The sequence below is a fragment of the Artemia franciscana genome, chromosome 4 (genome assembly GCF_032884065.1).
Source record: "Artemia franciscana chromosome 4, ASM3288406v1, whole genome shotgun sequence".
NCBI lineage: Eukaryota > Metazoa > Arthropoda > Branchiopoda > Anostraca > Artemiidae > Artemia > Artemia franciscana.
This window is the reverse complement of record NC_088866.1, coordinates 35394578-35418169: the sequence shown is the minus strand read 5'-3', so window position 1 is coordinate 35418169 and position 23592 is coordinate 35394578. Positions and strand designations below refer to the sequence as shown.

Sequence of the window (23592 nt, the reverse complement as noted above, 5' to 3'; positions counted from 1 at the left end):
CATTGATGTCAGTGCATAAGCCTAATTTTGTTGTTGTTACTGAATCTTTGCCTAAGAATAGTCCATATCCAAAAGCATATTTTCAACAGGTTGAAGGTTATACTTCATTAGTTAATACTAAATATAAACATGAATTTTTTGTTTATGTACATTTGCTGCTTAAGCACACAGAAGTAAATGACCCTTTAGCTCTGAGTATTAATAGATGTTTAGTGATTGATGTAAAAATTCCTAGTTCTACAAATAGCATTAGAATTACTGCAGTGTATAGAAGTCCTATTGTTAATGAGTTATCTCCAAACAATAATGCAAATTTATTACAGTACCTTCAAAATGTTTCAACAATTAGTGCAGGGGTATTAGTGGTGGGTGATTTTAACCTACCTTCCATTGATCAGAAAAATCAAATAACCTCCCTTTCTGAGCAATCATTTGAGCATCATTTCCTTCAAAACTTGCAGAACATGTACCTATGCAAACACATTCAGGAGCCTACACAATTTTGGGATGATTTGACTCCTTCTGTATTTGACTTGGTAATAACAAAATCTCCTGACAATGTTAGAAATATTGAAATCCTACCTCCATTAGGAAAAAGTGATCACACCATTGTTAAACTGTTGTTAAAATGTTCAGGTGATGATTCTACTCCTCAAAAGCAGATCCTTAAGTATAATTACACTAAAGATGAATATGAGTCTTTCTGAAATTTCATTTTATCATTATGTATCATGGAACAGTTGAAGGAAAATAAATACGCAGTTAATGAGGTATTTGAGCTGATTCATTAAGCTTTGGTAGCAGGTCAAGATAAGTTTATTCCAACAATTCTTCACATTTAATGACACTAACAGAACCTGTTATCACCCACATAAATTGTACCCCTCACTTTCAAGAAGGAAAATAGGCCAACATTCATTTTACAGCAGGGTGGGGAAGCCATGGAATGACCTTCCACCTGAAACATTTCTAACAGATAATATAAACAGATTCAAAACTAGCAGAAACATATTTTCAAAGTAAATAATTTTTAAATCATTTATAGTATTATTTGTCAGTGTTTGTTGTAGTTGTTATTTTTCATAGACTTGTATGTGTGTATTATGTTACTAGCATTGCTATAACTTCTTTTTATTATGTTTAGTACAACAAGCTTGAAAGCTTACCATACTTGGTATTAACAAAAAAAATTGCTACTATTGCAAATTTAAGCCCTTTTTGACCTAACCAAACACTGCCTAACCTTATTATAAATAATTTTGGCACTGAGAAAATGTAGTATTATTTGTAAAAAACAACTCATAACTCACAGGTTAATTAAACATGTTTCAGATAATTGTGCTAGGTTGGGGGGAGTTTGCTTAAGGGGGGATAGTTGGAGTTTTATTGTTATGGGGTACTTGAGACTTTTCTAGGTCTTAGTAACTTAATACCAATATGAGATATGGGATATTCAAATCTAGATATGGGAGTTAAATAGCTAACAGAATAAAAAGGTTCTGTGAATGATCTCTAATAACCTTGGAGACAGAATCATCTCAGTGATGTTAAGGTCTCCTAATTTGTGTAGATCCTTTTGGAAGCAAACCTATAAGACTAAATGAACTGTATCTGATGCCCTAGTTCATAGACAAAAATGATTATAAGACAATAATTTTATTTTTGTAATTACATACAACTTTGGATAAGAAAACTTCAATAATCTATAGCATGAACAGGTGCACATGAATGCCAGAACTCCACTGCTTGCCCTGGCTGCCTGTGTTGCACTAATATGAGACTAAAACTGGATTTCTAAAACAAGACCTCAGCAGATGACCTGGGCAGGTGACCTCTACTGAAAATGTCGCAGTACTACTGGTATTTCACAATCATGACACATTGACCAGTCTTGACTCCCAAGAGACAAAAGAGAAGGGAACAAGGATTTTCCTTCTGTTTTTTTTTTAGTTCAAAAAACCAAAAGTTCATATAAACCAGTAATAGAGATTTGATTTTGACTGGCTAATTTGAAAAGATACTTTTCTGCTTGTTCTAACCTTTTTGCTTACTGAAATAACAAATAATTTGACTTGTGCTAAAAGCACATATCTTATGGAGCATTGAATTTAACTTTAAAACTTATAGATGCTTTGAAGATTTTTAATTAGAAATTTACTAAAGGGGTATGACAAAGAGATTTGGTTCTGAATTTTAAGGGGTAGGGTGCTGGCCTATATGTTATAGTAAGTCAATAATATGAACTGTGATATGTTTACCCCTTACCTAACCCAACTATAAATAATTTTAGCACTGAGAAAATGTAGTATTATTTTGTCAAAAACAACAAAGAAAAAAGCACTGAGAAAATATAGTATTATTTTCTTGAAAACAACCAATAACTCATATCCTAAACGGAAAAGTGTCCTTTTTAAGAGCTCAAACAGTGCTTAAATTTGAATTTACAATAGAAGTGATTATTATAGGTAAAGAGCATATTTGTGAAGAGCATAAAAAAAGGCATCAAGTGGTATATTCACTTTATTAGTAAGTCAATAATATGAACTGTGATATATTTACCAGCCTTTAAGGTAAGACTTCTGTCCCCTAAGGTGGTAGCCTACTCCTACAGGTTACAATTACAAGGGATATCAGGTAAAACACTCAGGTTTCAATCATAACAGATAAATATAGCAAAGAAGCAGTCTCAGCCCCTTCTATGGAGGCCTTCAAGGACACTGAAAAAAAGACTGGTCATCCAAGTCATGGCTTTGAGAATGGTATGCAACTAATGTGTTGGCTCAACATCTTCATTAACCAGTATTTACAGGATAATATCTTATTCACTGGACGATGCAATTTCAGGTAATAACAAGACAAATTTCCTTTGAAAAGAAAAAATCATCAGCTAGGCCTACCAAAAAGCCTAACTTTCCTAGTCTTCTACCTTTTAAAGTTGTAAGAAATGCCTAAAAAGAAAGATTTTAGACCTCTATAGAAGTTGGATATTAGAGAATACTTATTATACCTGATCACAATTATTTCCAATAATATCCTTTTGGGTAAAATGCAACGAAAATTTCTCCCTTCAGGTAATGGGATTTTAAATTTGGCCTCATGTGCAAATTTTAAGTTCCTTCGTTTCGACAATCAAATTTTTCCCTAATGGGGTGGGAAGCCAACCAAAGACGGACTAAAATGTAACAAAAAAAACACTTTAACCCTTAGTTCACACTGCTGCGTCAATCCCGACACGATTTTTTGCCAGTCGGAAGAGACGTACGACAGAATCGGATGGAGTGTTCACACTGAAACGCAGACTTTTGCGTCGCTGCGACAAGCTCTATTCCATAGTTCCCACTGCTGCGTCAAATCGGACACGATTTTTCAAATCAGATTTTCAAACTGAAGCAATGAGAGCATTAAGCCAAATCCAGAAGAAGGCTATTGCAGCGTATCTTCTGAGTAAGCGAAGAAAGCAGGCAAGTTGTTGCTTTTAGGTTTACATAGGATATATAGCTAAAGTTGGGTCACCAGTTTTTTGGAGAATCCTGTATGACAGGGATGACTGAAGCTGGAAAATAGAAATATTTCAGCTCTCGACAGTGGGGTCCACAAGTTTTTTCGGGTAACCACTCTCTTGACAGGCCATTATTCTAATGGTTGATGGCCTATTCTTAAAATCTGGGTGATCTCTCTATGGACTGATGACCTAGTTTGGAATGTAGGTGATCAGTCTATAGAGTGATTGCCTATTCTCTAAATCCTCTCTATGGACTGATGCCCCAGGTTGGGTTATCAGCTCACAGAGAGGTCACCTAGTCCAGGCCACCAGTTCTTAGAGAGGTCACCTTAGATTTGGACAATTGAAGGATGGGCTATCAGTCCCTGGAATTATTACCTATCAAAAAAGTGGTCATCGAGAAAGTTTTCCTTCCAAAATAAAATTATCCTAGACAGTAATTATTTAATCCTCTATGGATTTTCCCTGGGCAGACGAATCATCCAAAGAACCTGGTGCACAACTGTTGGTAGATGGATAAGTCAGTTTAACAAGCAAGAGAGAAAAAAAGTGCAGCTATGATCTTAATTCGCTAATATTACTTGCTGTATGCACTTAGTACTGTACTTGTAATTTTCATAGTTTCTTGTTAATCTTCTTCTCAGTTCTTTTTTACCTTAATTTTTGTAATTTTCTTGTTACTTTACCACTGCAATGGAATTCTATGAACCTGTTCTTTGTCTTTGTAATATGCCTTTACTGCATTTTGGATATACCTGTCAGCTTCTCTTTGATACTGTACAATAGCATCCTTATTCAGATCAGGTTGCATGTAGCTTTTTCTAAATTTTAGCAAGTCACTTATACCTTATACTGTCTCTGCTAAAGCTGGGTCACCATTTTTTTTGAGAATCTTGTATGACAGGGATGAATGAAGCTGGAAAATAGAAATATTTGTTTTAGACAGTGGGGTCCACAAGTTTTTCTGGGTAACCACTCATTTAACAGGTCATTATTTTAGGGATTGGTGGCTCATTCTTGAAGTCTGGGTGATCTCTCTATAAAGTGTTGACCTAGTCTGGAATATGGGTGATCAGTCTATAGAGTGATGGCCTATTTTCTAAATCTGGGTAACATCTCTATGGACTGATGACCCTGTCTGGGTTATCAGTTCACAGAGAGGTCACCTAGAGCAGGCCATCAGCCCCTGGAATTATCACCTATCAAAAAAGTGGTCATCAAGAAAACCTTCTGGACCCCACTGGTTCTACAGACCTAAGAAAGTATTAACTTGATCAGTGACACCTCCCTGACCCTCTTATAGTTCAATAGAATTGGTAACAGGACATACAGTTTTCTAGACAGAGATATTCAAAGGTTTTCCTTCCAAAATCAGATTCTCCTAGACAGTAATTATTTACTCCTCTATGGGATTTCCCTGGGCAGAAGAATCATCCAAAGAGCCTGGTGCACAACTGTTGCAAAATGGATGTGTTAGTTTAACAAGCATGAGAGAAAAAAAAAGTGCAGCTATGATCTCATTAATTTGCTAATATTACTTGCTGTATGTACTTAGTACCGTACTTGCAATTTTCAAAGTTTCTTTTTAATCTTCTTCTTAGTTCTTTATCTTAATTTTTGCAATTTTCTAGTTTCTTTACCACTCCAACGGTATACTATGAACCTGTTCTTGTAGGTTCTTATTCTTTGTAATGTGCCTTTACTGCAATTGGGATATACTTGTAGGCTTCTCTTTGATACTCTACAATAGCATCTTTATTTAGATCAGGTTGCATGTAGCTTTTTCTAAATGTATGCAAGTCTCTTAAGTCTTGAAAGTAAGTTACTGCTTTACATCCCGGTATAAATCACTAAACAAAGCTGGGTACAGGCTACGCTAAATGTATGAAAGTCTCTTGAAAGTAAGTTACTGCTTTACATCCCGGTATAAATCACTAAACAAAGCTGGGTACAGGCTATACTAAATGTATGAAAGTCTCTTAAGTCTTGAAAGTAAGTTACTGCTTTACATCTCGGTATAAATTACTAAACAAAGCTGGGTACAGGCTATGCTGCAAAAGGCTCATAATAACCTCATCTACAGAAAAACAGCTAAGAAAAATAATGGATTTAAAAAAAATTGTAGTTTGCCCTTTGCTATTTTGCAACAATTATAAGTGTTTCCTGTTTCACTATGCTTGTAAAGGGCTTGAAAATGTTCACTATCAAAGACCTATTCCAGCTTTCTTTTAATAGAGACCTATGTTTATATTCTTTGTTTCTTATAGGAGCAGCTATATGGAAGTGCAAAACAAGCTACACGGAGGTGGTGGGTCAGACCAGTCCTTAGAAAAAGAGAAACAGATGGTGCCTTCAGCAAATTGGTGCAGTATCTAGAAAAGGAAGATCCACAATGGTATTTCGAATACCTTAGAATGACTCCTACAAAATTCAAGGAACTCTTAGCAATTGTTAAAAGTAAGATTGAGAAGAAACATACCAATTGGAAAAGACCTATTTCAGCAGCTACGAGACTTGCACTGACGATCAGGCATCTTGCTACAGGAGAGTCAAAGAGGTCTTTGTCCTACCAGTATTTGATTGGCCGTTCAACAGTGACTCTTATAGTGGCAGAAACGACAGAGGCCATTTGGACTAGCATGAAAAGCCAATGTTTGAAGCCACCAACCCAATCCACGTTCCAGACAATCGCTGACAAGTTTCTGAGGCGGTGGGACTTTCCAAATTAGATAGGAGCAATTGATGGAAAATATATCAGGTTGAGATGCCCAGAAAACAGTGGCTCTACGTATTTCTGCCACAAGAGATTCTTTAGTGTTGTACTGATGGCAGTTGTTGATGCTGACTATAAGTTTCAGTTTGTAGACGTTGGAGCAGAGGGTAGTGCTGGTGACTCAAGTATATTTGCCAGGTCATCGTTTGGGTGTGCCATTCTGAACGGAACAATTGAAACTCCTGAGCATAAGCCCATCCCTAATGAGACCATCTTACCACATGTTTTCGTAGCTGACGAGGCATTCCTCTTGAAAATGAACATAATGAGACCATTTCCAGGTGGCTTGAGTGTAGCTGACAGGCAGAAAAGGGTCTATAATTACCGTTTGTCTCGAGCTCGCTTGGTTGTAGAAAACGCATTTGGAATCTTAGCTGCACGCTGGCGTATTTTTAACTCACCTATTAATTGCAAACTTGAAACAGTTGATTCAATAGTCAAAGCTTGCTGTTGCTTGCACAATTTCGTAATGAGCGAGAACTCGCAGTATTGTCCAATTAACTTCGTAGATGCCCAGAGTGGAAACAGGGAGATTATCCCTGGAGAACCATGGTCTCTGATAACTGGCTTCAGCGGCAGCAACGTCAGGGAGCAAACAATTTCGCAGTTACTCCCATGACAATAAGGATGAAATTTCTGGAATACTTCAATTCAGGGCGCCTTACCATGGCAGGAAGAGTACCTGTTTGGATAATATTCTCATGCTTAGTTTCTCCATTTTCAGTAGGCCTATTTATGTACATAGTTCTGTTCTTGGTTATATGCTCAGAGCATCATTTCTCCTCTTCCTTTCAGTGCATTCCTTCTTTTTTGTATAATACAAGTTGATCTGAAGCAGCAAAATATAAGCAAACAGCCGAGTCAAACGCTGGTTAATGGCGCAGAAATTTTTGCGCCATAAAAATTCGGCAACCTTTTCAAGCTGCGCTTTTGCAAAAGCTATAGTTTTTGATATCACTCTAAAAGAACCTGCATTTTGTTCGTTCTAGAGTTAACATGGTATCTAATACAACATTTACTTTACTCAAAAGGTAATTGCCGAATCTATGTTATTTAGAAGTCACCCAAAAAGAAGTTCTTCTATTTACCCAAATCAATAGCCCCAAACTGCTTTCTACTCAATCTGACAAAATGATATGGTCCTTCGACTTTCTTAGAAACTACAGTCAGGATACCAGGGAACGCAAATTGGCAAGATACTGAGTCTCTGCCGAAACGTGGTAACAGATACCATGATACATTGAAAACTCCAACTAATAAACCTGATATTTCTTGGTCCACTGAAATAAAAAAGAAGCTTTATATTCAAATACAGTAAAAAATTAACTTAAAAAGAATAACTGACAGAACACTGCCATCAGTCGAGAGAGATCTGATCAATAGACAATTTGAAAAGAAGCTCCTGAATTTTAAATTTGATGGAAGCTTTCTTTTTGTCACTTAGTTTTTTAATATCTGCAGCAAGAACAAGACAAAACATCTCGTCTGGGTCTTGCTCCTTTCCAACAATACCGATCAGATCTCTCTCGAATTCTGACTTTGAACACTCTCCCTTCGAAGCTTTCTTTCTCTTCGGGGTGGGGGACCTGGGCTGAGCGAATGAGCACGACGATGTCCTGCCATTTGGGGATTCAAACAAGATGGGATTCGTTTCTTCCACATAGTCTAACTGGACCTGGCCACTGTCTTCATATATGACATTTTCTTCGGGTTCCTCTGTCTCTTGGATCTCTCCGCCTGACCCAACTTCAACCTTAAAAAAGTAAAATTACATCCAAATGACCTATTTACCGATTAAGCTGATAACCGTTTTTCAGTCTGCTCTTAACTGTTCATGTTTGTCTTTAAAGTGGCAAAAAACGCAGTAGTACAGCAGACGCTAGCAAAAACATAAGACATAAAAAATACTTGAGAAAGATAAAGGCTTTCAATGACACAGCCACAAATACATTTAGGCTAATCCTGAAGTTTTTAGCCCCATTGATAACATCATTATGCGGTGTTGGAACGCGTGACATCATATTCCTTGTAGCATCAACAATCCCAAGAGAAGAAAGATCAATGGTATATTAATGAGTTTCAGGCTTTCAGTTTTGTAAATATATTCATCCTTCCATATATTCTGGATGCCTTCTTGCGGTTTCCATTGTTCTGCTCGTAGTTAACTACTATCCAGAATGGGAATATTGTGTAATTGAATATAGCGGGTGAACTGGCAGTCAGAATTGAATTAAAATTGGACCAAAGATGTGTAATGGTCCATGGTCCAAATCAAGTTGTAAGATGAAGACCCTAGCTCAAACAAGAGCTAAGAGCTCATATGGCACTTGTGACGAAGCAAGAAGAGCTACAAGCTAAGAGCTCATTTGGTATGAGCTATAACAAAATTCTAAGAATCAATAGATTGATTCATAAGGAAAATCAGAGGCTTAGTACCGGTCAGGATTTAAAATAAGAGCCCTGAGTCATGATGTCCTTCAAAATATCAAAATTCATTAAGATCCGATCACCCACTCGTAAGTTAAAATACATAATTTTTCCTCTCCCTTTAGCCCCCCAGATGGTCGAATAGGGGAAAATGACTTTATCGAGTCAATTTGTTCAGCTCCCTGACACGCCTACCAATTTTCATTATCCTACCACGTCCAGAAGCACCAAACTCCCCAAATCACTAACCCCCCCCCCAACTCCCCCAAAGAGAGCAAATCCAGTACGGTTATGTCAATCACGTATCAAAGACATTTGCTTATTCTATCCACCAAGCTTCATCATGATTCCTCCACTCCCAGTGTTTTAGTGTTTTCTAAGACCCCCCCCCCCCCCGCCCCAACTTCTCCCAATTTCAAAAGATCTGGTCAGGATTTGAAATAAGAGCTCTGAAACATGAAATCCTTCTAAATATCAAACTTCATTAAGATCCGATCACCTATTCGTAAGACAAAAATAACCCAATTTTCACGTTTTCCAACAATTCCGATTTCCCCCTCGAACTCCCCCCAATGTCACAGGATCTGATAAGAATTTAAAATTAGAGCTTTAAAGGACCAGATCCTTCTAAATATTAAATTTCATTAAGATCTGGTCACCCTATTGTAAGTTAGAAATACTTCAATTTTCAAAATTACCCCCCCCCCAACTCCACCAAAGAGAGCAGATCCGGTCTGGTTATGTCACTCATGTATCTTAGACAGGTTTTTATTCTTCCCATCCAGTTTCATCCTGATCTCTCTTATTAAAAGTATTTTCTAAGATTTCTGCCCCCCCCCCCAATGACGCTGGATCCGGTTGAGATTTAAAATAAGAGATCTGAGTTACGAGGTCCTCCTGAATATGAAGTTTCATGAAGATCCGATCAATCCTTTGTAAGTTAAAAATACGTCATTTGATCTAATTTTTCATAATTATCCCCCCCCCAATAGAGCGGGTCCGTTCCAATTATGTAAATCACGTATCTAAGACTTCTGCTTATTTTTCCTAACAATTTTTATCCCAATCCCTCCAATCTAAGCGTTTTCCATGATTTTAGGTTCCCCCAACCCCAACCTCCCTCCAATGTCACCAGATCCGGTCGGGATTTAAAATAAGAGCTTTGAGACACGCTATCCTTCTAAGTATCAAATTTCATTGAGATCTGATCACCCATTCGTAACATAAAAGTACCTAACTCCTCCCCCCAATGTCACCAGATCCGGTCGGGATTTAAAATAACAGCTCTGAGACACGATATATTTCCAAACATCCAATTTCATTAAGATCTGATCAACCATTAGTAAGTTAAAAATACTTCAATTTTTTCTATTTTATGGCACCAAGTGCCATAAAAAGGCAAAGAGGAGGGAGTTTTAAGAGTTGAAATAAAAAGGAGTTTCTTGCTTGGTATACCTCTTAAAAGCGTTGGCAGATTTATTAGAAAATAAAACCAGATATGCCTTGCATTGTGACACATTCAGTTATGATATGAAGACTCTAGCTCAAGTAGGGCAAGGAAAAGTCGGATGTAAACATTGAAAAGGTCTAAATATTGATTTAGTTTATTCTAACTTATGGAGTTGTAACTTTGATCAAGAATTTGAGAAAATATGCCCAACATGACACATAATTCCAAGTTCTGAGATGAATAACTCAAATAGGGCGAGGGGAAGGGTGTTTAAAGAGTTAAAAAAGTTGAATTTTTTGCTATGTTTAGAATAATTAACCAGTGGAGTGATGGCTTTGAATAAAATTTATAACTACAACATATGCCTTATGCCATGATGTTCTGTGATTTAGATCCCAGGTCAAAAAGGGAGAGGAAGATATGGTTTTAAGTTTTGTTTGATAGCATAGTAGTGAATGGAGTGCCAGATTTAAATGAAACTTGAAACAAAGATGCCTGACACCATTAATAATATTAAACTCTGATATGAAGACCTTAAGTAAAATCAGGCAAACGCTGAGTCTTTCAGTGTGTTTGCATTACTTTTGAAAGGAGTATCAGATTTGAATGAAAGTTGGAAGAAAAATTCCTAGCAAAATGCCACTCCACTGGGTCCAGCTAGAATTTGCCACACTCGTTTAATCAGAAATAACTAAAACAATTTCTCCATGTTTATTATCATGGTAAGAAGTGTAAAGTAGGGCATAATTTTCTACCTTCACATCATATTTACTAATTAACAAACTGCTGAATTTACTTACCCTAATTGGTAACTCAAAGTTTGACTGTGTTGGTCTAAATGAAATATGGTCACTCAGGAAGATCATGTGGTTGTACCATTTCCAGGGCTTCTTCTCCTTCACTGCTGCTGATCCACTCTTTGTCAGCATGTGAGAGCGTTTCTCTCTCATATATCCATCTCTTAGAGAACGCCACATTTGTTGACATTCTTGCACTGAAACAAATGATAAAGAATGTCAACTTTAGCAAAAGAAAACCAGCCATACTGCCGGGGGTAAGCTGGCTTTTGTATCATCCATGACACTTATTATTTGAATTACTTACATCCTTGTTAAATATATTTAAATCTTACACTATAACAAACATTTTTCACTAGTTTTTGTGCTATAAGTGTTGTGTATGCAACTTTTTCCTTTCTGCTTTTCAGCAGTTTTCAAGACTTATGATGAAGCAGGAAAGTGTTTCCAGGAATCTTACAAAAACCTGCCTCATGTACAAGGCACAAAAAGAGTATTTTGGGCTAATTCTGTGTACAGGGTAGATATTAGATAGAAAACAAGGAACAAGGGTAGGCCTACTTATAGGATAGAAATTAGATAAGGGAAAAATGAGATATTCTTTATATCTACTATTTAATTCCCTAAAATAGTAAGAACTAGAGCTAGGGCTCCTCTGAAGGAAACATATTAATACAAAAAAACTAGTATCATAAAATTCCTTACTTTATGCTCCTTCCAAATATCATAGCTACTTTTCTAACAATATACCTCACCCCCTGAAGGTTCCAGGTAAGTTTTGTATTTCCCTAAGAAATATACAACTAAAAGAAAACAGTAAAATAGCAAGATTCTTATTTATGATATGCAACAAATTTTCTATTAAATAAATTATAAAATTACCTTCATTTATTTAAATCCAATATCCAATAGCCTACATAAAAAAATAATAATATGCAATTCGATATAGGTCTAAAGGTTTTGATATGCCAAGAAACCCATTCACGAGAATAGAATTGATTTTGTAGATTTGCTACTTAAGGTTTACTATGGGGCAGAAATCAGTTACGAGGAAAATCATGTATATTATTAGATTATCTGTTCAGTTCTCTTTTCAAATAAAATAACCACTACCATTGCAATTAAACAACATACTATAGCATACCCTAGAATATGCTACTAACATTGCTGACTTTGTCAATTTGCTAGCTAAGATTTAATATAGGGCAGAAATCAGATAAGAGGAAAAACATGTATATTATCGCTTTATCTATTCTGTTCTCTTCTAAAATATAACAACAAATACCATTACAATTGAACAACAGCACCCTCTAAATGCAGCTAAGTATAGCTCCACACTAGGTATATACAAGGATTAACTGTTCATTTTACCAAATTAAGGCAATGTAACAAAGAAAAAAAACATACACAAAACCTATGCTCTGGTTAGATCTGGCAGTTAGGGCCAGGGATGGATCTAGAAAAAAATCATGGGGGGGGGGGGACTGGACCAAGTGCACCAATGTGATGGATATATCTTGCAATTAGAAAACCCTATGCCTAAGGAAAAATATGTTAACACAGAAAATTGACAATTTGAGTAACACTTGGAGACCAACAAATCAAAATAAATCTCTCGTGGAGTAGGTCAGGGTCCTGGTGCCAAAAGGCCATCAGCATTTGACATGGAGTATCTAAAGTTGGCAGTGGGGCCCACAACTTTCTTATGACAGCAATAGAGATCAAAGGTTGTCACTAGATTCAAGGGTTGAATTTTCTTTGACCATTAAATCTATAGCAAGACCTGGATGGCAGACCCTTTACTGGTATAGCCATTAAAAGCAGGTTAGGCTAGGAGCCGAATAGAAATGGTGGCAATCAACTGATGGTTTGAGGTTCCCTGGGACATCACTCCAAGATCCAGGTAAAGTTACAAATCTACCAATATCTAGTCTGAAGATGATCTGGTAAAATTCTAGTTGGTTGACTTCTTGTTATTTCAGGGATGAATCTACAGACTAAAGTATGTCCCAGAAAGGTGTTTTGAAGTACCATGCTCTACTCCTTGTCCCTCTAGAGAATTCACTTTCCTAACCTAATCATTTTCTAAGATAGCAAAAGTTATGTGAGATAAGCAAAAATTTCTAAGATAGCAAAAGTTGTGAAGCTGAAAACACTTTTGTTGTACTTCATTCAAGCAGAAGATCTATTTTATAAGATTTCACTTTTATAACATACATATTTTCAAAGGTCGGGGCCCTCTAGAGGGAGAAGGAGTAGATGTATGTACTTCAAAATACCTTCCTGGGACATACTTTAGTCTGTAGACCCATCCCTGAAAGTTTCATTTTCCTAACCTAACTCATTTCCAAGATAGCAAGAAGTCAAATCAACTAGAATTCTACCAAATGTTGTTTTGTCAAATTTTCAATAGGCATAGAACTGTCATGTAAGCAAATTTAAGGGCTCTCTAGAGGGAGAAGGAGTAGAGGTGGGTACTTTAAAATACCTTCTCCAGATATACATTAGCCTGTAGACCCATCCCTGAAAGTTTCATTTTCCTTACCTAACCCCTTTCTGAGATAGCAAGAAGTCACTCAACTAGAATCTTACTAGTGTTTTGTACAAGAAAAGTAAAAGATGACTCACTTAGGGTTCCCCAATGATAATAGCCTGCCAAGTATCTCAAGCTACATATAAGAGCGAGACTTGTTAAGGAAATAATTGTATCAATAACTAAGTGTTGATTATTGACTTACATGAATAAAGATAATGACTATACAAGAATTTAACTAGAAGGTGGTCAAATATATGACAGATCTTATTGGTCTAAATATTCAAGACCTATAAACACAACTGCTTTCTAATCTCAATTCTTTGTGTTTCTGATTCTTAGCAGCAGCTTGGTAATGGAAAATCTCAGTTCTATTGGCCTACTAGATATTGTCTAGATAGGTCTGGAGACATTTAAATTTTATTTTCTCTACAGTTAGATTTAGATATAAGGGGATATATATTATGTTACAAATCTAGTGATCCCCCAATTTGCATGATCACTAGATTTTCAAAGGTCAAAGAAAATTTGATCCTTGAATCTAGTGAAGACCTTTGATCTTCATTGCCATCATAAGAAAGTCATGGACCCAACTTATTGTTAGGCATAGGCCTACCAAAGAGTATAGTAAATACTAGATAAACCCTGTGTCTGACCTAGGCCATCCAAAATCAGGGTTTTGTTGTAGATTGCTAGTGACCCTTAGAAATTTGAACTAAATATAGCCTACAAAAAGTTAGTAGACATGCTTACCACTAACACCAACTTCCCCTGAGACCATTTCCCAGGCCTCTAACACAAGGTGTTTTTTGGAGTGATCATCTCATATTTTTTGAAAATAATATGGGCTGGCACCCAACAGCCATAATTAGTTTCTCAGTCACCACCTCCATTATTTTTTTTTTTTTTTTTTTTTAAATAAGAACAAGGCATGCGACTTGTCGCAAAAAGTTGAAATTATTGAACTCATGCGATTTGTCGTAGGATTTAAAATTATGAACGCATTTTTCATTGCAGCAAAACGTATGGTTTTGCTTCGTATGTCGCATGATTTTTGTCATTATCATCAACATCGCACGATTTTGCGCGAAATCGCAGCAGTGTGAACTAAGGGTTGTAACTTTTTTGATTACTTGAATCTTTAAAAGCCGACCTTATCTCGGTAAAATCGTGATTTTGGAGATAGAATAGAGCTGTCCAATTCTGTATGTGATTAGGTTTTAGTAATGGCAAAATATTTGAAAAATCCTAAGCAAGGTTTGTATAATATTTGAAATATTTACTGATGGATCCGTCCAGTGGGAAAGAGCTGGAGCAGGAGCATGTATCCCATCCCTGAATTTGAATATTTATTCTCCTCTCCCATTGGGATCTTCTATCTTATCTGCTGAATTATGTGCCATCCGCCTGGCCTTGGATGCTCTTATAAATTATAACATTGAATCTGAAAATATACTCTGTCTCTCCGACTCTAAATCAGCATTACTACAGATCCAAAATATTAATAGAATTGCTAATGACAAAGATTTATATAATATTAGAAGACAGCTTCTTAATCTAAAGATCAAGGAAAACGAAGTTTATTTTCAACATGTTCCTAGTCATAAAGGTATAAAATATAATGATATGGCTGATTCTCTAGCAGCAAAGGCTTCCATGTTATCTCCTAGTCCTTCCTCTGACCTCAATTCACGAGATATTATCAGGCAAAGATCCAAAGTTAATCACAGTACATTAATGTTATCTCCATTTCATACAAGATTAAATACAGTGCTATATTACTGGCTGAAATCAGGTGCCCTACTTCTAAAATGCTTGTTATTTAATTGGAAGCTACATCATTCCCCTTTATGCCGAATCTGCTTTTCAACAGAGGAAACAATCCAGCATATTTTATTTGATTGCCAGGCTCAGAGTTAGGAGACTGGTGCTCTTTAGTGTTTCTGCTCCTTGGCTAAGATTCCAAATACTTATACAGCTATCCTAGACTCTAACCTGCCATGGGAAATTGATCGTAAGATATTTAAGGCAGCAATTGATACCTTAAAGAAGAGAAATATTGTTTAATAAGGATTAAAGCTTGAAGAAGTCAATTTTTAATGGGACGCGATTTATCCATAGTTTTTGATTGTGCAGAAGAGAGCGGGAATGAGTAGGAAGAGCCGTATTGGTACTGGCCGACCAAGTGCCTTAAACTGCTGGGGACAGGTAGCTCAGGTACTCGCACTTCCCACAATCAATAACAGTGTATTATTGTTCATAATCGTATATATCCATTGTTTGCAGACTGGAGGAGAATAGTGCTTCCAGTAGCTAGTTTTTCTGAAGAAGAAGTCAAAGAGGTGAAAGGACTTGTTGTTAGTCCATATACCTCCCTACAATTTTTGGAACTGGAACTTTTTTCAATCTAAGTAGAGAACTCATTATCAAGATAAGGGTTTGCTTATGACCCTTCATAAAGTAGTAAATTTTTTTAAGGATCTAAATACAGCTTATTGGGCAATCTAATTAATTTATGATTGTCAAAATGTTAAGCATTTAGTCTTAAAATAAAGTAAAGTTCAGATCACCTTTTACCTTGATATTAAGATGTTTTAAAAAAATCCGCTCAAATGATAGGCTTAGGCCTTTACTTCTTCTCCTGCTCTTGAAGAGGGAAATAGGTTAGGTTGATGCAGGCTACCTTCTACTGGTGGGCCCACTGCTTTAGGCCTATTATTATTTTCTTATTGATGTGTTACCTATCACTATAGTTCATAATACCTTAGCCACAAGACCCTGTCCTATGTAAGGCCTGGCTCAAAAGTTAGGGTAAATTTATCCTAATGGGGTCCCACTTCTGATAATAAGAAGCTAAACTAAAACTACCAGTAGGCTAATTTTAGATTCCTTGTTTTATGCTGTTTTCAAATATAGTGGGAGCTCTTCTGGTAATGCTCTCCCCTGCTGATGGTCCTAGATAGGTAAAATTGGTGCAAACAGTATTACTAGCTTTCATTTAAAATAATATACCACTCAATGCCTTTTTTTTATGCTCTTTAAAAATATAATAATTGCTTCTACTGCAAATTCAGATTGAAGCACTTTTTGACCTCTTAAAAATGACCTATATATGGGGTCATTACAAATCTGTAAGAGTTTAGAAACAAATTTGGGCTATATATTTGCACATCAGGGGGGGGGGGGGATAAAGCATAGCATATATTAAATACATAAACTAGCCATTGCTGTATTTTTTTTTATGTGTTTGTGCACATTGAATTTTAATGAGAAGAGAAATCACCAGTGCAACAGCACAAACACATAAAAATTGCAATGGTTAGTTTATGTATTAGTATATTCTATGCTTTACCCCCCCCCCCCCCCCTGACGTACAAATATATAGCCCAAATTTGTTTCTAAACTCTTACAGATTTGTAATGAACCCATATATAGGTCATTTTTAAGAGATCAAAAAGTGCTTAAATCTGAATTTGCAGTAGAAGCAATTATTATATTTGTAAACAGCATTAATAAAGGCATTGAGTGGTATATTCACTTTATATGAAAGCCAGTAATACTGTTTGCACCAATTTTACCTCTAGATGTGGCTCTAATAATGACCTGTTCCCTCAATAATTGATAATCATGATATTACCTTAATTTGCACTTTGGAGCAAATTAGTTGCAAGAACTCTGGTGCTCATAGTTGATGGTGGTGATAGATCTGGTCACTGTTTTAAGGTCAAGCAACAAATCATCAGGATTATAGAGTACTGGAGAGATATAGTTTAAGCCCACTTGGTAATGGTGATCACATGGTTGGTGTGGTTCAAGAACCATTCTCCAGAAATTAGGTTGGCACCACCTCACAGCAGTAACTTTGGATTGAGTTCACAGGATGGTTGGGTATGACTAGCTGCATCATCCTCCAAGCTGACTCTATTGTCTTCCAAGAGTGTTATGGTAGGGAGGGCTAGGATGAGTTTTCCCACTGGAATCTCCATAGTTTGGCCATAGATGAGGTTGCAGAGATTGTTTCTTGGCTTAGCTGGTTCCATCCATTCACCACTTGCTGGCTGAGAAGATCTAATAGGACCTTGGTGTTAATGGAAGATTTGAACAGCTTTTTGGCAAGTCCTCATGTTTTTCTTTGGTGAGGAATGAAGGTGAACAGCTTCTGGTCTGCTTGCTGGAGGTACCTGTAGATGAGCATTATGTTATTATGCCTATGCCAAAAAACAAGTGTTGGGAGTTTAGCAGATTATAATCTACTGCAGTAGGGCTGACTGCATAAACCATCAATACATTTAGTGGCTCTTCTTTGGACACCTTCAACAAGCGGTATGTTGTTCTTGTAGAAAGGACCAGAAAGACATGTTCCAAAATCCAGGATTGGCCTGACTACTGATGGCTCTTTTCAGGAGTCCCAAATTTGCATTTGCTTTTGAAACTGCTTTGGTGGTGTGCTCATGGAATTTTAAACTGTCATCCAACAGGACTCTTAGGTCTATCCGACTACTAGAAGTCGAAAGAAAGACTGTTGATGACATTTTGCCATCATACATAGTGTACTGGTGCTGTGGATTACCACAGCCAAAATGAGGAGTGATGCACTTTGAGATGTTGAAGGGCTGAAGCTGCTTTTCTGCCCAGGCTTGAATTTGGTTAAGATTGGCTTGTGGGCTACTGTTGTTTGTGATACCAAATAGCTTGGAGTTGTCAGTGTAAAGAGTTAGGTGGTTTTTGTCTCAGCCACCAGGTCATTGATGTTGATGAAGAATAAGGTTGGTCCTAGGACATTTCTTTGAGGGACACTGCTCAGAACTTGGCAAGGTGTTGAATAGATCTTCTCCCCATCTGTGGTAAAGAGCCAAACCTTTTGTGTTCTGCCACCAAGCCAGTTGGTTAGCTTTTTTTTAATGTCCATAACTATAAGTTTGTAGAGCAAACAACTATGAGGGACTTTGTCAAAGGCTTGGGCAATGTCTGGTAGAATTAGGTTGACAGGAAATCCTCTGTCAAGAAGCTGAGTAATTAGCAGGTAAGTTTCAAGTAGGTTGGTTTTGACTGACTTCCTGGGAAGAAAACCATGTTGTTTATCTGAGATAATGCTATTGGAAACAAGGTGCTTGAGAAATCACTATCTGGTTATGTTGTGAAGATTGAAGCAAACTGGTTGCTTAGTAAGTTTGTTAGTTTCTGGGTCTCAGTCACTTCTCTTCTGTCATCAGTAGTGAGGCGTTTAAAACAGTGCCTAGCATGGTTTTTACTGTACACATTATTCCAAAACTTTTTTGGGTTAGTCTTGCATTCATTGGAAAGTCTAACCTCAAAGTTTTGGTACAGTTGTTTGGTTAAATTTTATAGTCTATTCCAAGCTTGGATGTACTTTTCATAGTGACCAGGCTTATCTCTTTTCTTCCAGTGGTACAGTTTCCAATTTCTTTGTCTTTTAATGCTAGGGGTCATATATGGTAATGTCTTTGGTACAGAATCAGCCTTTCTGTCATGTTTCTACTCTGAATCTTGGTGACAGCTGTCAAGAATTTCTCCCACTGTTCATCAACATTGCCCTGTAGTAGCTCATCCCAGTTGATAATTCTTAGCTTCTTTTGTATTGCCTTGCACTCAGTGTAAACCTGTCTTTTGCATTTACTTTTTACTGAAAACCTAGAGGTGATTATTTCTATTGCAAGATGGTCACATTTCCCAACTTGTGGGAGATAGTTTACCTTCTGAATTGCCTCAATTCTGTTTACAAACACCATATATATTACCATGGGTTGTTAAGAAGGGGCAAAACAGAGTGGGTTGGTCAATTAGTTCGTAGGCAGAAAGGTCATGTACAATCCCAGTGAATGGTCTAGCTTTAATTGGGCTATTGGTAGTAGAGTAGTAAGGGCACCCATCCTTCAAGATCAGTTCTGGGAAATTGAAGTCACCTCCAATAATAAAGTTACCTTTAAAGTTTTCAATAGCTTGATAGAACGTTGATGAGAGAGTGTTATCAGTCTCAGGGGCAGAGGGTGAAGACAGGCTTTGATAGATACTACCAATTCTGAGAGTGTTGGCATTGGTCTTCATCAGTCATGTCAAACCACACACATCTGACAGAGGCTGAATTTGTCTCAATGCAATGCTCATATACTGTATATGTATTTTTGATCAGAGCCAGAACACTGCATTTGCACCCTGTAAAAGAAAAGTTTGAAACGACTTGGTAACCAGGCATATTAATATGAGAATCTTCTGGCCTTGTTCTTGAATTCTTAGGACACATTTCTGTTAATAAAACCAGATCATAGTCTTTTTGGTACAGCAGCCTTCTAAATTCCTGTAATTTGTTTTTTAGTTGGTAGGATATGTCATATTTTCCTTAATCAAATGGATTTGTTCAGTCTCAGCATGATGAATAGAAACATCCTACATATTATGAAGTAAGCATTTCATTGGACTAGTATCTTCTTTTTGTTTATTATATAGGGTAAGTTAGAAAAATAATCACCATTTCAACAGTAATCTACTTAGGCTGTGCAATAGCACTGCCTAAGTAAAGAATGATGTTGGTACAAAGTATCATTTATTCATTTTTTTTTTAGACCAGGGCACTTTTGATAGAAGCAGTTGTTGTAGAAACTTAAAAAATGGCTCATACAATGGGAAATTGAAGGGAATAGTGCTCTTTTTACTAATTGAAATTTGATTGTAGGGCAACCAACCCCCCTCCCATGCCCATTATTTCCCCAAAGACATCAAGAAAGATTTTGAGACTGACATTTTGTTCAATGTAATTGAAAAATCTGAAAATTATGTCTTTGAGGATGACAACTCCCTCCTCCCCTCATAGCCCTCAGGGCAAGGGTTTTAATTTATGACCGGGGGGGTGTATAAAGTCTTTATAGAAATGGTGGTCATACAAGCTTTGAAGGAGCCTTATTGGATTGGTAATCTGAAGTTTTAGTGCCATTTTTATAAGTCAGTGATGTAGGGTTGCACCCCCCCCCCCCCACAAATGTCATATTCTCCCAAAACGTATCCCATAGAAATTTCAAGATAGCCATTTTATTCAAAATAGTCCAAAGATCATGTAACCAGACTTTTGGGAATTGAAACAAACCCCAGAGCCTTGGGGCAGGGGTTGTAAGTTGTGTCCTGGGAATGTTAAAGGTTTTTGTGGAAGGAATGTTTGTATGAACTTTAGAGGAGGCTCATTTGGTTGAAAATTGGAAGTTCTTGTTCCCTTTTAAGAGCAAAAGTGATGAAATGCAACTAGCATCCCCCAATTACCCCGCTTTTTGCCAAAAACATCTGATTGAAACTGTAAGATAGCCATTTTGTTCATAATTGTCTAAAGAACATATTACAATGCCTTCAGTGTTGACACAACCCCCAGAGCCCTAGTGCAAGGGTTGTAAGTTTTGCCCCAAGTTAATACACTACTTCTCCTACTGCTACCACTACAACTATGATGGTAGTACAATTAAGACTATGCATATGAAGGTGAAAATTGGCAGAATAATGAGGGGGAATTTGAATTAAATTACAACACACTGTATACATACAGGTTTTCAAAAGGGTTTATCTCAAAAGTGGATTTGGGTATTAAGTTGGATCTTATAGAGGACACCTAAAGGGGAAGATCAACCCACTACTACATTTACTACTACTGCTATCATTTCAATTGCAACACCTTGTAAGGCTTAGAGTATTAAGGTGAAAAGGGCATCAAAAGAGGGTCAAAAGTATACATCAGCAATATTTTTGGAATGGCTTACTATTTCAAGGTTATACTTCTGGGGCATCATGAAAGCGATGTTCAACCAACCAAAAGGCAAGATATACATATTACTACTGCTATTAATACTGCTTCCACTAACACAACACTAATGCTACAACTGCTTCTCCTGCTACCACTGCAACTACTATGATACTATTACTATCAATGCGAAGTCTGTGTAGGTAAAATATGAGAGAAAATTGATAGCAAATTTGAACTAACAAAAGAAACTATGGGCATTTAGATTGTCAAAATAGTGTACCTGAAGAATTGATTTGTGTATTAAGCTGGAACTCTCAGAGAATGCTTAAAAGAGAAGATCAATTGACGAAAAAGCAATATATGTACACTGCTACTACTATTACTACCACTTGTACATTTACTAGTTCTACTGCTACTATTACTATTGCTTCAAATACTACCTCTATTACAACTACTTCTGAGAGTAAAAGTATTAAGATGAAAATTTCAAGAAGTATAGGAATATACAGGTTATCAAAAAGACATATTGACAGTGTCGTAGCAGTGGTTAATTGTATTAAATTGAGTACTAATACTACTGTTGTGACTGCTATTACAACTATGCCTAAGGATATTAAGGTGAAATTTTCAGCAAATTTCTAAGGGATATGTAAACTGAATCACAACATGCCATCCATATGCTGTTTGTGAAAAGGACATATCAGCTATATCTTAGGAACAGTTTTGTGTTTAAAATTAAATCTTACAAGGTTTGTTGTGGGGGATGTTGAACTAACCAAAAGGCATTATTTGCATCATAATGCTACTGCTTCTACCCCTACATCTGCTACTACCGTTACTATCATTATTACTGCTACTACTACTACTGCTAAGGGTATTAAGGTGAAGCTTTGAAGGAATATTTAGGCAGATGTTGAACTAAATCCTAAAGAACTATGATTGTTTAGATTGTCAAAAGGGTGACAAAGCAAAATCACAATAACAGCTTACTTTCGCGGGTTAAACCTTTTGGGGTAAATAGTGATAGATTTTGAGCCAGCAAGAAGGTACTTTTTGGATACTTCTGATACTACTGTTAGTGTGACTAATGATACTTAAGGGCATTCAGATGAACTTAGGGGAAGGTTTAATTAAACGAAAAAACTACACGCAAGCAAGTATTAAAAGGTCATATACGCAATATCATAGGCAGCACTGCTCTTTCACAGCAAGTAATATCATTAGTATTTTAAAGGAGCTAATTGGGTCAGATGTCACCCAAACTTTTGGTATTATTAAGAGAATATTCTGCAGTAGATCCCCATCAGTGATTACTTGACTTCTAAAGGGCCTGATCCAACCAAAATTAAAATTCAGTATGTCCGTTGCTGCTCCAGCTAACAAGCTAGATCAATAAATTATAGAATATGTGTTGTGGAAGTAGCAAAATGCATAAGGGGTTCCCACAACTTTCCATATTCTACCAGACTCCAAAGGCTGAAAATATCATCTTTCACTTTACCAACATAGGCATAGAGATGGTGTAATGGCATATAAGTTGATCTGCAATGATGATTTCATTGCAAACCTGTTTCAGATAGATAGTTTTTCAAAAATGAGAGCACACCCTTTCAAGGGGTTGCTCTTTTTAAGAACAAGAGCACCAAGGGCACCCCCAGAAGTTCTACCAAAAAAGTGCTAATTCTAGCTTACAAAGCAAATTTTTCTCCAACCATGTTGATGGCCTATGTAACTCCCCTAGCCAGAATTCAGTCATGTACCCTAGTACTGGATTCTATATGTCTCTAAGAAATTGGTTTCAAGCAATTTTACTGGCTGAAAGCCATTCTGACCAGAGGAAAGTGTAATGTTGGTAACTAGATGTGTCATCATTTCAGCATTCATGATAAACTCAAGGGTTTTAGCCATTACTAAGGTTTGACTGATTTTCTATGTAGTTTTCGGTCTTGGTATCGTCACCTTAGTTGAATATTGTGGTAACTTGAAATAGCTTCCAGGCTATGAGTAGCTTATTTGAGTCAAGCACAATCTGAAATATATTATACAGTGGTAGTGGAATCCCTTTGGTATCTTCCTTCAGTTGTTGGGTGAGATTGAATTTGGAATGTTATAGGATAGACAATAAGGAAGAAGAACACCTGGATCATTAGTAAGAACTGATGCACGCCCATTGAGGAGGTCAGCAATTCTCCTCAAATTGAATATCTCCTTCCCATCATTTGTGTTGATTGGTTTTACTGATTATCTGTTCTGGTGTTTACTGGATATGCAACTCCAAAACTTCTTTGGGATTTTCTTGGTACTTTCCCTCAAAGCTGGTTAAAACTGTCATTTTGTCAAATTTGTCTATAACCATGTAAAAATGGCCT

At 36.7% G+C, this 23592-nt stretch overlaps 2 protein-coding genes across 2 annotated transcripts; one reads left to right on the top strand and one right to left on the bottom strand.

Annotated features, from left to right (window-relative positions):
• The first annotated feature begins 3269 nt into the window (after positions 1-3269).
• Positions 3270-6456, top strand: LOC136025649 (uncharacterized). Its single transcript, XM_065701634.1, has 2 exons — positions 3270-3461; positions 5770-6456. Exons 1-2 carry the CDS (start codon positions 3393-3395, stop codon positions 6229-6231), a joined length of 531 nt encoding a protein of 176 aa, XP_065557706.1. The 5' UTR covers positions 3270-3392; the 3' UTR covers positions 6232-6456.
• Positions 6457-7561: 1105 nt separating this feature from the next.
• On the bottom strand, positions 7562-14564 carry LOC136025648 (uncharacterized). The gene is made up of 3 exons (XM_065701633.1): positions 14236-14564; positions 10953-11146; positions 7562-8028 (listed from the first exon to the last, which is right to left on the bottom strand). Exons 1-3 carry the CDS (start codon positions 14261-14263, stop codon positions 7633-7635), a joined length of 618 nt encoding a protein of 205 aa, XP_065557705.1. The 5' UTR covers positions 14264-14564; the 3' UTR covers positions 7562-7632.
• Between the last annotated feature and the right edge of the window lie 9028 nt (positions 14565-23592).